The 20,396-nt window shown below is 38.7% G+C and overlaps 1 protein-coding gene across 6 annotated transcripts in view; it reads left to right on the forward strand.

Moving 5' to 3' along the window:
• Positions 1–4,155: 4,155 nt before the first annotated feature.
• The window catches only part of Cd226 (CD226 molecule), a 96,507-nt gene continuing 80,266 nt past the window's right edge, over positions 4,156–20,396 (forward strand). For 2 of the 6 annotated variants that reach the window (XM_006255028.5, XM_006255031.5), the window contains exon 1: positions 4,156–6,312. Coding sequence is in view for 1 of the 6 variants with exons in the window: in NM_001107370.1 (NP_001100840.1) it covers positions 6,300–6,312 (13 nt within the window). In the remaining 5 variants the exon portion in view is untranslated. Of the gene's footprint in view, positions 6,313–12,474; positions 14,687–20,396 lie in introns of those variants that run through there. The other 4 variants (XM_039096758.2, XM_063277286.1, XM_039096759.2 and 1 more) reach the window with 3 other exon arrangements.

Consider the following 20,396-nt stretch of genomic DNA (forward strand, 5'->3'; position numbering starts at 1 on the left):
GTAGGGGTCATTTAAAAACCTACTACTGTAGAAGCATCTTAAAATATATAACAGTGAAACCTAAATGAACTCACAAAATAAAGGAGAAGACAATACCTCAACTAGATATCCTTTGTTGCAAGTGAAACTGCCAGTGCCAGAAATGTGTAACATTTAGTTGAGTTGTTGACCAAAGGGGGCCCAACAAAAGCCCCAAATATCTCAGAGTATTGTCAAGGCTATTTGCTGTTCACAAACTTATGGTAAGGCCTTATTCCTATGGACAATGTAACATACCATATTAAATGTAAGAATTTAAGCTGTGACTACCTAGAACCTTCATCCCTACTGACTAGTGTTCATGGTACTGGAAGGTACTCTGCAAACTACCAGAAGAGAAAGGTACAAAGCCTGTGATCTATAATGGTGACTTCCCTGCAAGATATGCTGGTACAATAGTGGTAAAGGGCTGCAGGGGTTCAAGCCAGATGAGGTCTCAGTGCTTAGAGTGGGAAGTGGACATGAGCTTCATATCTAATTAAGAAGCAATATCAAATTGGCATCTGCTTGCAAAGGAAATTTAGTTTTCTGATAGAGTCTCACTACTATGTTAACCACTTAAGGATAGGCCTACACCTGGCAGTAGATGACCAATACAAAACAAACCCAATGGTAACGTTATAGACTTGTCTAATATTGCTTGTTTGACATTTATTTCCGTTTTACTGGTATTTCGATTGTATATTACGGTTTCCATTTTTTCTTGGAATTTGTGTGTTTGCTTGCTTGCCTTTTTTCTTCCTTCCTTCCTTCCTTCCTTCCTTCCTTCCTTCCTTCCTTCCTCTCTCTCTCTCTCTCTCTCTCTCTCTCTCTCTTTCTTTCTTTCTTTCTTTCTTTATTTATTTTTCTCCCTTCCTTCCTTCTATTCTTTCTTTAAAAAAAAACTTCTGGCTTGTTTTGTTAAGAGACATAGAAAGAAAGATGTGAGGTTGAATGACAAAGGAGGTAGGGTGGATCCGAGAGGAGTTGGGGGAAGGAAAATTGTGATCATGGTCTGAAAAAAAATGTTTTCAATAATAAAATGGAAAAGGATAATGAACAAAGTATTTAATGAAGAAATGTAAGTGCTGGGGACCATCAAGAAGGCTCAGCAGGTAAAGGTACTTGACAGTGATTTTAATTACCTAGGTTTGATCTCAGGAAGCACAGGTTGGAAGGAGAAATAGACTCTTGCTAGTTGTTTTCTGAGCTCCATGTGAGTGTCAAGCTACAAATATTCCCCCATCACAAACACACAAACACATACAGTCATAAATGTACACATACACACATATACATATATACAACTGTGTGCACACATATATACATACCCACATACAGAATGCATACCCACATACAAACATATATACACATACACATTCACTCATAAATAAATGATTATAATAAAAAAGAAAGAAATGTTGGGCACATAACCATCCAGTCACCACCAGCTAGAGTGCCTATAGTTAGACAATTAGGTGGGAAAACTAGCAAAGCTCATGGTGGCCCTGGGAAAGGAGACCCAAGAATCATGAACAGTGATCTGCTAATCATAGCAGCTGCTTTGAGAGCAAGGATACTATCGGTAGAAGTAGAAAAGGAAGAGGAGGGTTTTAAATGTATTTTTTTAATGAACATTCTTCGGTATTTGGTGACATAATATAACATGTTAACAAGGACTACTCAAAGATGGCATTGAGGTGGGCCCTGGGAACTAGGAAAGGGGACTTATATCTTCCATGAATGCAGGGTGTCCTGGATATGAATATATCATCCTGGGAAATTCAGTGATATAGGATCAAGGGTAAATCTTTCAAGTTTTGTCTTTATTGGGAGGAAGGAATATGAAGTCATTTCGTTAGTTTATACAAAAATCTGATACATGATCCATGTTGGTAATGAAACAGTCTGAGTATGCAGCTGTATTACAAGGAAAATTATGCCTGAGATGCAACTTTGAACTTTGAGGACATCTCTGCTTTTTATTGAGGGCACTGAAGTGGTAGAATAGGTCCTCTGGGAAGGAATTAAAAGAGAAAGGCATGCTGGTACTCATAATCAAGAAAAGGAACAATACTAGTGGGAAGAATTAAAAAGGCCTCAAGTGAAATAAATATGCATGAATTAAAGCCAGAAAGGAAAATGGTGTCTTCAGTAACGCAGGTTTAAGTAAATGGGGAACTAGGTAAGATGACTTGGTATATAGCAGATGTATAAAACTTCAAACCTTCTGCATATAGAGTAGTGTATTTTACCTTGTGTCAGTATTTTGCTGGGTTTTGTTTTCATATTATTACTCATTTCCTTGTATTTCCCCATCGAATCCCAGCTATCAGAAACTTCTAACACTATTATCACAAAATAATTTATCTTGGGTGAGTGGATAATGACACATGCAACCAAGTCCCTGGACCCCATATAGGGGAAGAAGAGAAATGACAGAGCTGTACATTAAATACCATGCCTTTGCCACTGTGGCACACGTGTCCCTCCACTCTCTCACCCAAATACATACATAAATGTAAAAAGATTAGATAAAACTGTACATTTAAAAGGATTTGAACAAGGAGTAATCATATTAGTTATGTGTATGTATGGCTTAATGCATACTTGAATATCTTTCTGTCATCCACAACTTTATCACTTTTCCTCCAAAGTCATCTCCTCTAGAAATTTCCAGAAACTGGCCCACTGCTTTGTGAACTTTTCTGGATTCTACTTATTTCTGTACCAAGCACCAAGACTTTTATCCATGCTTTTACACACAAAAATTAGAAGAAAATCAATCTGCATTTTATTCACGGAGAAGACATAATAATGACACCCCTTTCACAGATATTCAAGGAAAGGGACTTCTCATAAGACGAAGAGCAAAGATTTTGAGGTGGAAACTTATCTGGTCTTGTGTGAATGGGTCTAATGTAATTACAAACATCCTTAAATGTGGAGGCAGAGTGACAGTCAGAGAGGATGTGAGCAGAGAAAATGGTCAGAGAGGCAATGTTGCTGACTTGGAAGGCAGAGAAAGAACCAGGAGTTCAGGAAGCATCTGCCTCTAGGAGCTGGCAAAGCCCATAAGACATGACCTTGCCTTGAGACTAGAGCTCTGTGGACACTTGGGGTTCAGTTCAGACTCGTGTTTCATTTTAAACCTCTAAATTTATGGTAATTTGTTACAATCACATGTAGAAAAAAATAAAGGGGCTAGGAAGACCTAAATTACATCCAGATGAGGAAAGACGGTGAGAGAGACAAAAGGAGGGAAGGAGATGGGGACGGAGTCAGAGAGAGCTTCCAAACCACAGATAAGGTGAATAAAGATATTAGAGCAGTAAAACTCCCCAGATAGGTAATGCACAAAATTGTGAGAACATTTCACAGAGTACTAAAATTTGGGACTAATTCATGATTTCAAAATAGGTAAGATGATAATTCTGGTGCATGGAGCAAGAGGAGTCTGTTGTGCAGGATTTCTTCTCTGGGGAAGTAGAGTGAAGAATGCCATGCTTCAAGGTTGTTTCCTCTAAACAGTTTCCTAAGGATACTGTACCAGTAGTATGGCCTCTGGTCCAGAAAAGCATGGAGGAAAAAATCTTAGGGCTGGGACTACAGAGCATCATCCAGAGTTATCCAGTTTCTCTTTTACCAGGCATCTAACATTTCTCCTAGTTGACAGGATGTCCATAACTTACTAGATTTAAGTTGAAGTGAAGGGCAATCAGGACAAGGGAAATAAATATGTTCATTTAAGCAGGCTGAGAGTGAAGGTGGAAGGGTAGAGAGCTACATTACTGAAGTCCTGAGGACACCAACCTGAGTCTGACTGCAGTCGAATATTCAAGAATTAGAAGCTCTGGCTCTCCAAGAACACATCGGTCCATCACCAGCTTCCAGCAGCACAGGTGCAAGGAATTTCCAGAAAGTTTTGGAACAAAGCTACTTCAAGCCTCGTCTGTGCAAAACCTGCCCACCAAAGCTCCAGATGTTAACAGTACAAATTTCCCATTCGAAACCATGCAATATTAGTCTATGACTGAGTTAAATATAGACTTCCAAGTCACACGCAAGTGCCTTTTGCTCCAAGAATTTAACTTAAAATCTTGCTTCCAGGAATACTGGGTCACACACTCTCCAAGTTTTCAACCTCTAAAATGCAAGGGAGAATTCAGAAGGAGAGAATTTGGGTTGTTGGCAGGTAGCATGCTGGTATACTGGCCACCACTGCCTCTTATCTTCTCTTAGAATGAAGAGTTCTGAAAGTAATGAACCCTCTTACAGCTTACATTTGTATTTAAAGCTCTGATTAGGCATTCTGACAGAGTCCCCCTTTGTTGATTTTAAGAACAAACAAACTTCTTGTTAACAAAAAGCAAAATAAGTGTTAAAATCATACTTAGGGAAGAACTATTTATAAATATCTGTAAGGTGCTAGATGATGCTCCTGGCATTGGGGTCTAGACTTGGTGACCAACAACTAGATTTTTCTGAGACTATTCTGAACTGAAACTTGTATACTGTGAGCCGATGTAGTACCATGTAAACATCTAGACAATGGACCATGTTTGATACAGCAGTGAAGAATGCAGGTTTCAATACATTTGAGGTGTTCATCCTTAAGTTGGTGGCCCAGACACACACACACACACACACACACACACACACACACACACACACACACACACGCCAAGGCAAAAGTCAGAGTTTTACATACATAGTATCAAATAAGAAAGAAATTAAAACATGTTTTAGTTGTAGGCTGGTTCAAACATTTATTCTGTAATGAGCCGTCTCCTTCTGTGTGTAGTACGAAAGAGATGGTTCTCTAGGAAATAGCTGTGTATTCTGAAAGTTCCTGTTTACTACCCATGTGGAGACATATAAAGAAAGTCTAACTACCATTGCTTACAGGTAAGGTTGGCTTATTTTATCTGTCTTTATTCCCTTCCCCAGGATCCCATGTCCTTGGGAAATGAAAATCACTTTATATTGAGGCCTTGAGTACTAAGGCCTCTACAGCTGGCAATAGTAGTAGATTTTTATTTCTGAAGCCAGGGCCATCTTGACTGAGGAATGGGTAAAGGACTACAGGCTCCCATGTGAGCTGACTTTTCATTATTGAATATTTAAGTGCATCCAAAACTCAGATGACTCCATCAAGTTGGCATCCTCAGGACTTCAGTTATGCAGGAGAAAGATGTGCTGTCCCCAAATCCTCTTGGTCATCGTCCAAGCTGGGGTGACTACCTGGCTTGGCTTGGACTGTACAAGATCATGGGATCTTGGGAAATTGGGTGTCAGATTTAAAATCCCCTAGGTAGCTTTTTGGTGAGTATAAAATTTATTATCCAACCCAAGATACTTTTAAAAATGAAAGGCAAGATAGACAAACGATGGATAGATAGATAGATAGATAGATAGATAGATAGATAGATAGATAGATAGATAGATGATAGTGGAAGAGAGAAAGAGAGACGAGAGAGAGAGACGAGAGAGAGAGAGAGAGAGAGAGAGAGAGAGAGAGAGAGAGAGAGGAAAAAGTAAATGAATGAGGGAAGGAAGGACATAACAAAGTACACAGATTTTCTACCATTGTAGGCAATAAAGATTTCTTCCAACAACCTAAGTGCATTAATATTAAAAATATAGGATGAAAAATGGCTTTTGCGGTATTTAGAATCTTCATGGAACTCTACCAAGGATGGAAAATGCCTGATCTAAAGTCCCAGAGATGGCGTCTGCCTTCCTGGAAACCATCCTCCCTGGAAGAGAGTGCCGTTGTAGCTGGGAAAGGATGTAGGCGTCCTCAGTGGAGGACTAGGAGTAGCATGGATCGTCTTGCAGGGATACAGGTCTGACCCCAAGTCACTGTGCAGGGCATTCTCTTGCTTCTAGGACGACAATGACTTTCTCTTACTTTTAACCACAATGGAGAGCTCAGTTTTATCAAATGGTGGCAGCACAGAGCAGTGTGGACTACAGAAGATGGCAGAGGAGCAGTGTCAGGAACTGGCCACTGAGGGGAAGAGATACTGGATATCAGAAAGCCCCTGTCTATCAGTACAGATGAAGCTGACTGCTCTTTCCTGTTTGTTTCTCAGCAAACTATCCCAAAGAATCCTCAGCATTTGCCTAGGTCTTGCACTTGTATTCCTGTAATGTACTTGCAAGAATACATTTCCTAGAAACCTTAAGAGCATCACCACAACAACGGTGAAGAAAAGAAGGAGAAGGAAAGGGCAGTGGCGAAGGCAGCATGGACACAGAGACCTAGGCCCTGGGCAATGTGGAAGGCAGGTGAGGAGGAGAGCATGGGCTCTCAGCTGCTTTCTATGGTGGTCTCTATTTCATGTTTATGAGACTATGTAAGATGCATAAAGCTCAGTTGTTTCTATTTTTTGTCTCTGGAACTATGCAAGATGCATTTAAGCTTTTTTCTCAGCATATTGCAGAAGTCTTGCATGTCTAAATATAGATTTGTGTAATCATTGCAGAGTAAAACAGTCTCCTGAGTGCATTTATCACAATGCACACAGCCCATCCACTGGAGACGGGCTTACATTTATTTTCAGTTCTTATTAACAGTATCCATTGTAATAAATATTTATACTTTAGATAAATATCCTTGCTAGCTTTTATAAGTGTACCTGTTTTAGGATACATCTTTTGAGGTGATTTTGCTGGTTTGGAGGGTATCTGTTACATGTCTTGTTTAACTCTATAAACACACAAAGTTTAGGATGTGTATAAGATGACTCTTCTAATATAATTATTTATGTTCACTCTTACCATTGTTCTTGTGTCTCTGTTTACACAACTAGTCAAACAAAAGTTGGCTTATAATTGTTTTAAATTTTAATTGTTTACAGCTGGTGATAGTATCTTTGACGTCTCACACCCTTTTGTTTTCCTTTAATTGAAAGCATTGGGTAATTTTATAACCTATAGTTTAAAAATGTTATTCTTCACTCTCATAAATTATTTTTATTCCTTTCCATTCAGATTCTCATGTACTTTTGCTTTTTTACTTGTTGTATACTTGACATGTGAGAGTTCTAAGTTATTAGGAGAAAAAGGAGCTGTTACATTTCTCCTAACTTTGGAGCTTTGGTGGTGTATGTAAAAGTGGTTTAGAAAAGATGCAAGTTACAGTATGTATGTATGTATGTATGTATGTATGTATGTATGTATGTATGTATTATGTAGGTATTTCTGTATATATGTGAAGGAGGAGGAAGAAAGATATAAATAGATCTCTCTCTAACCAAACCTACCTATCTTCATCCCTAGGTTTTAAACAAAGCCTAAATTTTTAAAGATGCTTTTTCTCACTCTTAATTTTGGATGAACTTGAAATTAATGGTGAATTTATTAGCCAAAGTTTTTAGTTGCAATATTTAGAAGTAAGTCTATCTAACCCAAGAATGAAATGATATATTATAAGGCTGTAGAATACCATCTAGACTAAAGGATAATATTTATCAGAGAATTAGAGTATGTTTTGGAGAACTATACAGTACAGTGCCCATGGTTACCAGTACTTTAATATATGTTAACATTTCCTGAGGGCACATATGATTTTGAATTTACCACCAATATTTAAATGCATTAAATAATTTTTAAAGGATGGAGACACGAAATCTTTGGCAGGACTAGATACGTTTTGGACACTGACTATGATGGGACTTTCACCAGAGCACTATATTCTTGTTTCTAACCTCTGAAGTTATGTACATTAAAAATATTTATATTGTTTATATGCAGCTATACTTTAAAAAGTGTTTTTAAAGGGAGGCATGCGACAATTCTGGAGCTAGTTCTGTGGATAAAGGACTGGCAAGTGAGAGTGCTGTTCATAGTCCTAGATATCTGCTAAAAGTAAGGCAGGTATGGGTGCGGCCTGTATTGCTAGCACTTATAAGGCAGTGATCCTGCACATGCTGGATAGTTAAACTAATCTAGCTTGGAGAGCTCCAGGTTCAGTGGAAATTCTGTCTCAATAAATAAGGTATAGGACTATCAATGAAGATACCTGATGTCAACTTCAAGCCTCCCTGGGAAAACAGATGCATGTGACTGTGCACCCACATACTCATCGTGCATCCCATACATATAAAAATTGTAAGAAAGGATACAGGATATAGGATATGTCACAGGATAAATGGACAATGGAGGCATCAGAGGTTTGCTTAATGCAACTCAGCTTACAACATTTCCACTGTATCAGATGGACATATTTGAATAGCAGCCTCCCCCAACCCTGCCCCAGTGCAGACCCTGCTCTTTGCCACTGCCTGCCAGTGGGTGCAGGGGAAAGGGATGAATCCTGCCATAGAGAATGAGCAGGCCCTGAAGACTTCCTGGAGCTGCAGCCTCTCCAGTCCTGCCCTCTATTTCTTTCTTGCTTTAAATTCTAGAGTCTGATCCAAGTTCCGTGAAATAAAGATATTACTTTATGCTTGCATCCCATTCCAAGTGTGAACTAATCTGGCAGAAGGAATATTACAATTAAGATAGGTGCTGCCCCAGAAATGATAGGCATAGATGGTGATGAAGGTGAAGCCTGGCATACCTTTTTCCAAATGGCAAGCCAATTTCCTGAATACTGTTAGAATATCAGTTCTTCTCTCTACTGAATTAAAATGTCATTGCTATCATGTACTGAAAATTTATAATTCTTCAAGCCTATTTTTGAAGTCTGATTCTTAAAGAATATATAGTCATTGCAGCTTTACAATACACTTTCATATGTGGCAGTGTGAGTGTGAGATACCCTGCTCTTTTCTCTCTTTATGAGCATGCCATGGTATCCTCATTTAAACAGAGCTGCAGCTAACCAAAACCGTTTCCATTCTGTGACCATTTATAGGCACACAGCACACAAGTACTAAGAACTAGTACCCTTGACTGACCACTTCTCATGGTCTCAGATGGAGCATACAGTCAACACATATCATCTGACCTATTCGAAAAACATAAGAGATTCTGGGATTTCAGGCAAGTTCTACTGTACAATTTTGATGTGCTCCCAAATTGTATCTTAATAGAGGAATAGCCTCATTCACACATGTCTCCACTAACATAAGATTTCAAAATGTTTTCTTTGGTAGAATATATAAGTTTCTCTAATTCTTTTTTATTGATTATTTTACTTATTTATATTTTAAGTGTTGTCCCCCTTCCTGGTCTCTCCTCTGTCTCATCCCCCTCCCCCTCTATGAAGGTGCTCCTCCGCCTACCCACCCACTTCTGCCTCAGTGCTCTAATATCCCCCTACACTAGGTCATCAAGCCTCCACAGAACTGAGGGTCTCCCCTCCTACTGATGTCACATAAGGCATCCTCTGCTACATAAGCAGCTGTAGCCATGGGTCCCTCCATGTATACTCTTTGGTTGGTGATTTAGTCCTTGGGATCTCTGGGGGGGGGTCTGGTTAGTTGATATTGTTGTTCTTCCTATGGGGTTGCAATCCCCTTCAGCTCCTTCAGTCCTTCCCCTAACTCTTCTATTGGTGTCTCCAGGCTTAGTCTAAGGATAGTCTTAGTCAGATGCTGGCAGAGCATCTCACAGGGCAACTACACCAGGCTCCTGTCAGCAAGTGTTTCTTGGCATCAGCAATAGTCTGGGGATTTGGTGTCTGCAGATGCGATGGATCCCTAGCTGGGACGGTATTTGGATGACCTTTCCTTTAGTCTCTGCTCCATTTAGTTTCCTGCATTTCCTTTAGACAGGAACAATTCTGAGTTAAAATTTTTGAGATGGGTGGGTGGTCCCATCCCTCAAATGTGGGCCATGCCTATCTAGTGGATATGGTCTCTACAGGTTCTATCTCCCCTTTGTAGGGTATTTTGGCTGATGTCATCCCCCCTGGAGTCCTGGGAGCCTCTTTCTTCTCTGGCGTCTGGGACTTTCTAGTGGCTACTCCCAGTTTCCCACCCCTTACTGCTACATATTTCTATTCATGCTCCTGACACTCTGTACTTCTCTCTGGCTCTCCCACACCTTATCCTGCCCACCTTTTTTCCCTCCCCCTCCTCTCTCCCTCCCAGGTACCTTCCTCCTTCTACCTCCTGTGGTTATTTGTCCCCCTTCTAAGTAGAATTGAAGCATCCATATTTTGGTGTTCCTTCTTGTTAAGCTTCATATGGCCTGTGAGTTGTATCATGTGTTTTCTAATTCTTAATAAGCCTTCAGGAACATTCTATTGTAACACATGCCTACATGCATTTATATTATCCAAACTTCGTTATTCTTTTGGATGTGACATGCACAAATACTAAATTTTGAATAGTTTTTAAGATTTATACTTTTGCTTCCTTTGATAGTTATAATTACATTAAGTTAAAATTTCAGAATATGTTAAACATTGGCAGAGGTTGTGGCCATCCTTAGTTCACTTTGGAATGTGACTGAAAGTTTATTTTTAGTGTATACTAAGTTTTCTTTATCATGACAGAAATTTAAAAAATTGTTGTGCGTTCTTACAAGACTGCTCAAAAGTCATCAAATGATCTTTGGAATTTTCAGGATCAATAATATTTTCTTATAGGGTTCATAATCGCCAGCATCTTATTGAGGGAATGTAGATCATTTGTTCCTTAGTACATGTCTACCCTTTGCAAGACAGTGCTTTCTTCTCTGCTTGTTTTCTGTTTACAATGTTTGCAAGGTTTTCAGACTTGGCTGAACTCAAGCTAAGGCCCACTGGAAGGATCACTTTCTAAATGGCACTATTTTCTTCCTCCTGAGCCACATTAGAAAGCCTCTAATGGTTGCTTAAACATAATTTTAGGGAAGTTGGTCAGAGGGCGTATGCATTGCCAAGTCAGCAGTTCCTCTCATTGTAGAGTTTCCTATTCATCATTCACTCAGTGGTTTTAGTTTCTATCAATCTTAATGCTTATCCTTGTTGATTGTTTTATCATACATTATGAAAAGACAACATATATCTACAATGTGTGTTTTTTTATGGCAGTTCAATTTTTCTATAAGATAAATTTATATTACTGTGAGGTACAACTTGTATGTGAAAGATGAGATAAGCACTTTATTTCCCATCTCTTACACTTTGTTAGGACAATGTGTTGGTGCCCTGGAAACTTACAAAAAAGAAATAAAAAAGTAGTTAGTGTGGTACTTCTAGTGATAATTTTTTTTAATTGTGCCTCCTGCTTCTGCCAACAGATAGTAACACAAAATAACATTGCTTTGTGTTAAAATGATAAAAAATGCCTTTTGTAAGCAGTACTGGAGTGATCTGTCCCTGTAAGCGGTGGCCAGTCTTCATTCTGCCTGACTGATTTTCCTGTCCTGTTGTCCTCATTTATTCTTCTGGGGAGAACTCTGAGAGCGGAGCAGCTTCATCAGTCTCAGACTGATTCGAGTGTTTGCTTCCTGATTGATTGCTGATCACCTGACAGTCTTATATTTCTTCTATTTGCTGATTGAAAGTGTGTAGATTTATGTTGGGGAGAATAATTGTACATTTCTAGGATCCTCATCATTGGGTGCCTTGCATTCCTTTGGCAAGTATATAAAGATAATTGTTAAGCTTTTTGTATTACGAACTTTTAAAATTCTCTTTTAAATTATTTTTATTTATTTATTTATTTATTTATTTATTATTTATTTATTTATTTTTTATTATTTATCTCTAATGTTGTCCCCCTACTGATTCCCCTCTTGCACAGTTCCTCCCCCCATACTCCCACACCTTCATCTTGATAAGGCAGCCCCCACTCCAGTTAACTCCCCCAAACTGGGGCATCAAGCCTTTATAGGATTAGGTACATCCTTTCCCATGAGGCCAGACAAGGCCGTCTTCTGCTACATGTATGCTGGGAGCCTTGGACCAGCCTGTGTATGCTCTTTGGTTGGTGGCTCAGTCTCAGGGAGCTCTGAGGAGTCCAGATACTATAATTCTTCCTATGCAGTTGCCATCCCTTTCAGTTCCTTTAATCCTTCCCTAGGGGTCCCTGTGGACAAGACTTAATGTGCCTCATTCATTTGTTCAATCATTTTGATACTTGTTTTGAACTCATTATGCAACTGCATATGACTTGAACAACTGATCCTCCTACTAGTTCCCAAATGCTGAAATTGCAGGCGTGTACCATTACTCTCACCTTGAAAGGATTAGAATAAGAAAGGCAACCACAAAAGGATATGCTTTATGCTTCAGTAAATGCATGCAAGGTTGCAGGAAGATCACAGGAGGGACACTGGAACCTGATTTTGGAGACCCCTTTCCAGTCAAGAGAATTTTACAAAGGATCTCTGAGCTGAGACTTGCTGGATGGAAAAGCAGCAAGAGAAATCAAGGAAAATGACTCTTGTATGCCTAGGCTCTACTTTTATAGATCATGGTTTTTAAAATATAAAATATTACTTATGTCTGGATGGAAGCTTAGAATTAGAATACTTGTGAGATATGAAATTGGAAAAAGTGAATTCAAGTAAGAGGACTTTAGAGTAAAGTTTGTTTCCTCAGGACAATGATAGGATTAAAGTGATGGGATTCAGGTGGGTGTTTAGAAAACTTCCTCTGACCCACAGTAAGTGCCCATAACATTTATGTAATGAAAGCAACACTGCTAATTCATTTCCATGCTTCCAGACATACAGTTAGCCAAGCAGCAAAGGCTAGCCTTGTACCCTGAGTCATGATTATTGTTTAAGGCTGTTTGACCTTATAATTAGTTCTTATTTACCAACTGTAGTTATCCTTTCCTAATATTTCCATGATGACCTCAGGCATCAGCCACATACTTCAAGTTGACTTGACCAACAGGGGATGTCAAGATCAAGGTAATCAAACATCAGATAAAATTGTTATCCTTTGGTGTCCCCAAAGACTTAGACTATATTCCTCAAGTTGCAACAGTGGCACTCTTATCTTAATGATAGACAGCTGTCTAAGTAGACTATAGACCCACTCAGTAGGAGGAAAATGCCTGATTCTGGAAACCTGACTAACTGCCAAGGGCTAGTAAGGTCGTGGATTTTAAAAGAGAATCATCATTTCACTAGACCATCATAATTCTTAACTGCATTCTAAAATTTATCCTTAGATACAAATGGGTATATTTACCTCCCAGTCAAAGAAGCATCTTTTTACAAGAGTGGCCATTGTAGAAAAGCACGATAGGTCATAATGTAGAGTAGAGCTCAATGGATTGTGGAGATCCTCATTCCAATTAAACACCTATAGCACAACTCCTGTACCTAAGATTCAGGGAACATCATGGAAGAGGGAGTGAAAAGATTTTTAGAGCCAGAGGACCAGGAAGTTTGCTGTGAGATTGTGTTTTATAGACATGACAGAGTATCATGGAACCTCAATGATATGGCTGCCTAAAAAGAACCAGAACGATGATAATATTTTTAGATATGTTAACATGGAAGGGGAAATTCTCATTGGGGTCTCACCTCCAGACAAAGAACAACAGGTAACATCACTTTTTAGAGAGGGAGATTTACACTTTTCCAGGAATGAGTCCCTAATTTATTATATACTGCAAAGTGGTCAGTCCTGAAATCCTATACACACACATAACTCTAAGTGGATTCAGCAAGTTGTAATTATATATTGATATATAGCAATGATAGAAAAGAGGTCATCACTTTGAGAGGAAAAAAGAGGGCACAGAAAAGGTTGGAAGGAGGGGACAGGGCATGTTGGAGGTAGGACAGAAAAGCAAGAAGTAAAGTAATTACATTTTATTTAAAAAATTAAGACTAACCAAAATGATTTTGTCTAATATATATTGGGACTGGTCTTTGGTGATATCAATTTGCACTCTTTTACGTGTGTGTATCTTAGTGTGTGTACAGGCTAAAGGTTGATTTCAGGTGTCTTCCTTAATCACTTCGTACTTTTTGAGCCAGGATCTTCAGCTCCAGGGATGCTTTTGTTTCTCATTCCCAAGTGCTGTTGTTACAGGTTTGTAATTTTGCACCCTGCTGTTGACTTAGGTACTGGGGATAGAACTCAGGTCTTCATGTTTGTGGAGTTAGCCCTTCACCAATTGAGCCATGTCCTCAGACCTCTGTGTTCTGGGGATGGAGAGAGTGTCACAGACTATATGGCAAAGACTAGATTTTGTGTGTGTGTGTGCGTGTGCGTGTGTGTGTGTGTGTGTGTGTGTGTGTGTGTGTGTGAGAGAGAGAGAGAGAGAGAGAGAGAGAGAGAGAGAGAGAGAGAGAAGAGAAAACAAGTAGTACTAGAAACCTGTTTAGATAAGGTCTAAGATAATGAAGCTTCCTGAATTGTAGATACTTCTGAAGGTACATTTCTTTGATTGGCAGGAAGAAATGGGGAAATGAAAAGAAAGAAATGAACTTCAAATAAAAAAATACACTTAGTTTCAATTTGGAGTTAGAATCGAGTATGAAAAGTGCGTACGGGCTTGGAATTTACTGAGTTTGGAATGAATATGAGTAGATGAAAGTTACTTCTAGATGCAGAAGACTTCTTGACTTCAGGAAACCCTGCTTTATGAAACAGTGTCTGCTATCAGTGGCTGCTCGAAGAGGCTGTGATAGAAAGAAAAGCTCAACTTCAGGAAAGTTGTTTCCCAGAAAGAGTCAAGCTTCCAGTGCTAGCCAAAGGCTAGGAAGCTCTAAACAATCCACTTATCTGCAACAGGAGTTAAAGCCAAAGAAAACCAAGGTAAGTAGCCTTCTTAGAAAAAGGTTGGATCTCATATTTTACATAAAATTATAAATTCACATCTGTACACGTGACATGAAATTAAAACCAATACTGTCTAGGGAGGGAACCAAGGTGTTTATTGGGAAGGAAAGGAAAGAGAAAGTGCTGGGAAGGAGAGCGGTGAGGGAACATGGTGAGGATGGGAAACATACTTGTATGAAAAAAAGGTCTATGGAACTCAGTAGTACTCAGTAAATAATATATGCCAAGAAAACATTGGCTGTGGCTGAGCTGACATGTCATAAGTCTGTAATACAAGTATATATTGCAGGGTAGGGGACACAACAAGAAATAGCTGTCATTGCTTGAATGTCATGGAAGCCTGTGATTTAAGCAATGGACATAGTTTTGGTAAATGCCATTTTAATACTTTTCCCTGAATATTCATGAAATTTTTAAAATCATAATAAAATTCCTAAGATAAGAAAACTGATATGATTTTATAAGTGCCTAAGCTATCACATTTAGTCTTCTTCTTCTTAGGAAAGGTTGATTGAGGTGAACGTATCAACTGTCTGCTATCTGAACAATTTTTGTAATATGAAAAGGTGGCAAAAGTTTCCTGTGGAAAAAAGTAGCACAAGAATGGCACAATTAAACAGATGAGAATGGCTGTGATCCATCTAACATTTATAGAAATTAAATGGGCCACATGAGCCACGGGGTCTATCTCTACTGCCCTAGATGATCACTACTGAATGCAAACTAAGGATTCTGACTTGGAATATGACTTGTTGAGATTCTAAGGGAGCCATGAGGCAGAAGAGACTACAACTTCCACAATTGTTGAGGATTCTCTAGTGCTGAGGTAGAAACCGAGGCTATGGTGTTTCAATTGAATCTGTCTAGAGTTCTGAGAGCTTAAAACAGCTAAGTAACAGTGTCTTATCACACAAACATCCTCTCAATTTGGGAATAAGAACTGAAACAAAGATCTCATATCTGCGATCTTCCCAATAGTCATCATGAGTTTTCAGAGTAGCAACGCTCTCTGCTTGGCCATTCTTTGCTTTCATGTGGTTTGAGTGAGAAGAGATGTACCACAGGGTGTCCCAGAGTAAATCTGGGAGGAAAAGGTGCCATTAAAATAATGAAGAAAAATGAGAATCCTCCCAGTGTTCAAAAGTCATAGAAATACATAGTAGTCAAAATATATTGCAGATTTCAGATATAGTGAAATTAAGGAAAAGGAGAGGGCTTGCCTTTGTGGCTAGAAAGAACATGTCTCAAGATGTTCACCAGACACATATGGGAAACCTCAGGGGACAGACCTCTGCTCCTGTGCATTGCTGTGAAGTTTAACATAGTAGAAAAACTCTGGAATATGTTGATTAATTGTTTTCTTGAGGACAAAGCTCCTTTGTTTTTTTTTTTTCTTTTTTTTCGGAGCTGGGGACCGAACCCAGGGCCTTCCGCTTGCTAGGCAAGTGCTCTACCACTGAGCTAAATCCCCAACCCCGACAAAGCTCCTTTGTACAGACAGCTCTAGTCAGAAAAAAACCAACCCTTTTCAAGCCAAACCACACCATAAATCATGCAAAAAATGACTGCCAACATCACATAAATAGCTTAGTTGCAATCTCTATTTATTTTTAGTTAGATGTTGATACATAGGGCTTGTCCCCAGCAAAGTGGTAACATCCAAATTTTTATCTTCAACTGCAAGTCCATAGGTACTTTTCCAAATGCATATATGTGTGTTTAGATTTCTGAATGTGAGTGCAACTGATTTTTGATCTCTGATGAACTGGCATTGAATGACTTGGGAATGAACTACACATCATAATCAATTAGTTAATTTCAAGATTGCTTAAAAAACAACTACTCGCCTACTTTTAGAGAGAGGAAACTTCTTTCAATTTTGTTTGCAAGAATTGTAAGTCACTGAGTGGAGAAAATCACATCACATCTAATTCCATTTGGGCCTGTAGGAATACACTGTCACAGTATCTAAGTTGTTTTTCTATATTATTCCACTATAGAGAATCCTAATCCCTGTCCATTCTTGAACATCACACACACACACACACACACACACACACACACACACACACACACACACACACACACACTCACATTTAATTAGCAAATATTTAAATTTTAAACTCTCAAAATCTTAGTTGACATCTTGGACCATGATCTTTTTTATACTATTTATTTCCAGTTGTTGTCACAAGCATATGACACAGCATGTCATTGGAATCTGTCCTTTCAGTGTTCTAGGAAGCTTAATGTTACTCATAGTTCAGGGTATTGGGGAATCAAGTAATAATAAGCATACAATGAACACCAAACTGTACTGGCTTATGCAGTTGGGAGTACAAAGTTACAGTTACAGTCTTGGTTATCACTAACTATATTTGCTTTACTGTAATGAAATTTAAATTACATAAAAGTAATCAAATAATGTGTGTCTGCTTAAGTTGTGTTCAATAGATTCATAGTGCTCTACAATAACTTCATTTTGTGTGTGTGTGAGGGTGTGTGTGTGTGTGTGTGTGTGTGTGTGTGTGTGTGTGATAGGACTTCTGTATTGGTGCTGGGACTTGAGCCTGAGACCTCTGGAAGACCAACCATTGCTCCTAGTCACTGAGCCATTTCTCCAGTCCCAATAACCACTTCTTATTCACACCAAACCATTTTTTAATCATCCTCCAATAAAACTTTATAAACTAAGCAATCACTCCCCATTCTGTTATTTTACCAGCCTCTGCAAAGAGCAATGTGCTTTGTATATCTTACAGATTTACCCATTCTGGGACCATTTGTGCCTACACTGTTTTATTTATTTTCTGTAATCATTCATAGGATGGCATGAATCAATGCCTATTTCTTATTGTGACAGAATAATATCTCCTGCTATGATTATATTCAATTTGCTTACCCCATGCACATGATGGATATTCAGGTTGTTTTCACCTTCTAATTCCTGTAAACAGTGCTGCAATGAACGATGATGTGTGAATGAGTGTTTATTATCTGCTTTAGTATCATGGGGTACATTTCTAGGAGTGAAATTGTTGCATCCTGTGATCCTATTTGAGGAATTAGAAAGTACTTTCCACAGCAGCTTCAACCTTTCATATTCTTGTTTGTAATACACAAAAGTTTCAGTTTATTCACAGCATGATTTTATTTTCTCTTTTTTATGATAGCCACATAACTGAATATAAGGTGATTTCTCAGTGTGGTTTTGTCTGCATTTACCTTAGAACTAATGATGTTGGATACTGTTCAACTGGTTTGTTGGCCATTTGTGCTTGCTCTCTGAAGAAATGTCTGTTGAAGTACGTTGCTCATTTTTAAGCTGAGTTAAATATTTTATAACTTTCAAGTCATGTATTTAATTGACAAATATTTTTTTCCATTATATTGGCTGAATTTTCACCTTTTTGACATCTGTTTTGATACACAATAGTGTTAATTTCAATAAGTCCCAATTTTCTTTTCTTTTTTTTGCTTCATTTTGATACCATATCTAATAATCCCTAGTCAACTTTAAGGTCATGCAGCTCTTACATTTAGGTCAATTCATTTGACATAGTTCTTATGTATGATGAGAATTACAAATTTAATTTCATGCGGCTCTTCAGGTGCTCCAGCACCATTCTTTGAAATACTGTGTTGTTTCTCACTGACTTGTCTTGATTCAGTGTTGAACATCAAGTCATTATAGATGTATTGTTTTAATTTTGAAGTTTTCAATTTTTTCACAAAACGTTTTCCATCTCCCTTACTTTTTGATACTTTGACAGTTTAACATAAAATTTTCTCGTTTCATTTTGTTTTCAAAGCATGATTTGTGAATATCATTTGAAAATTATAAAGAAGATTCTGGAATAATTTCTAATATGTTTTCAAAATGTATTTGAATGAGTGCTTTATTTTCTTCTTCCTTTATTAATTACTTTATTAGTATACATTTCAAATGATATATCCCTTCCCGGTTACCTTTCCACAAAGCCCCTCTATCCTCTCACCCCTTTCCCCCATCCTCTTTGTTTCTGTGAGTGTGCTCCTCCATCCACTCACCCACTCCTACCTCACCACTCTAGCATCCCCCCTACACTGGGGCATCAAGCTGCACAGGACCAAGGGCCTCCCCTCCTAATGATGCCGGATAAGGCCACCTTCTGCTACATATGTGGCTGGAGCCCTGGATCCCTCCATGTATCTTCTTCGGTTGGTGGTTTAGTTTCTGGGAGGGTGATCTAGTTAGTTGACATTGTTCTTCCTCTGGGATTGCAATCCGCTTCAGCTCCTTCAGTCTTTCCCCTATCTCTTCCTCTGGGGTCCCCAGGCTTGGTCTGACGGTTGGGTGTGATTATCTGCATCTGTACTAGTCGGGATGTTTTCAATTTTTATAACAAAATAAAATATATTAAGACAAAACAAAAACTGTCACAATGAAGGTAGACAAGGCAAGCCAACACAGAAAGGGAGAAACCCAAGAGAAGGCAAAAGAAAGAGACCCATTTTTTTCATACACTTAGAAGTCCCATAAAAATCTTGAACTGAAAGCCATAATACATATACACAGAGGGTTTGGCACGGCGCCATGTTGGTCTCTGTGAGCTCATATGAACTTTACTCAGTTGGTTTAGCAGGCGTTGTTCTCTTGGTGTCCTCCCTTTACCTTTGATTCTTACACTCTTTTTTAAAAAATGATTTATTTATTTTTATTTCATGTCTTTCTGTTTCTTCTTCCACAGTGTCGCCTGAGCTCTGAGGAGACATTCCATTTAGAGATGTTGTGTTTCAAGGTCTCTCATCTCTTCTCTCCTTTCTCTGCCTCTCTTTCTGCCTCTCATTGTCTCCTCCCCCCCCCGTCTCTCTCTGTCTCTCTGTCTCTCTCTCTGTCTCTCTCTGTCTCTCCCTGTCTCTCTGTCTCTCTCTGTCTCTGTCTCTGTCTCTCTGTCTCTCTCTGTGTGTGTGTGTGTGTGTGTGTGTGTGTGTGTGTGTGTGTGTGTGATATCTGGCTCTGTGTCTCTGTATTTATTCCCATCTGCCACAGAAGAAAGTTTCTCTTTAATGATGGCTGAAGAAGGCGCTGGCCTATGAATACAGCAGAATATCACTAGGAATCATTTTATTGTAACTTAAAGAAAACAACCAAAACCAAAAACCAACAAAACAACAAAACAAAAAACCTAGTAGAATTTGGTTTCACCCTAGTTCTCATGGCTTTCTTGGATTTGGCTCTTGGTTATCCAAGCAAAGCTGTATATATGTTATATCTCATAGAATTGTGTCTTAAGTCAAATTAGACATTAGTTGGTTACTCCCCTAAGTCTTATGCTGTCATCACCATAGCATATTTTACAGACATGACAGATTATAGTTCAAAGGTTTGGTGGCTGCGGTGGTGTACACATTTCTCCTTCTTTTAGTATTTTCCTGCAGAGTGCCTTCCCATACCAAAGACACTAGGAAGATAGTAATGAAAGTTCTGTGTAGGCACCAGCTTGAAAACTCCATGTTTAATGGGTTATGTGGGTGTTGTCTTCAACAATAAAGGTCTTGTCTGTTTGTGGAGAGAAACATATTATCTTAGCAACTGCCCAAGTTGTTTGAGGATATACATGGAACCCCAAGCTCAAATTGGATGCAACCCATTTCTGATACTAGAAGTTTCATTTGGTGACAAGACATGGCCAGTTGTGACTTT

The sequence above is a fragment of the Rattus norvegicus genome, chromosome 18 (assembly GCF_036323735.1).
Source record: "Rattus norvegicus strain BN/NHsdMcwi chromosome 18, GRCr8, whole genome shotgun sequence".
NCBI classification, from domain to species: Eukaryota; Metazoa; Chordata; class Mammalia; order Rodentia; family Muridae; genus Rattus; species Rattus norvegicus.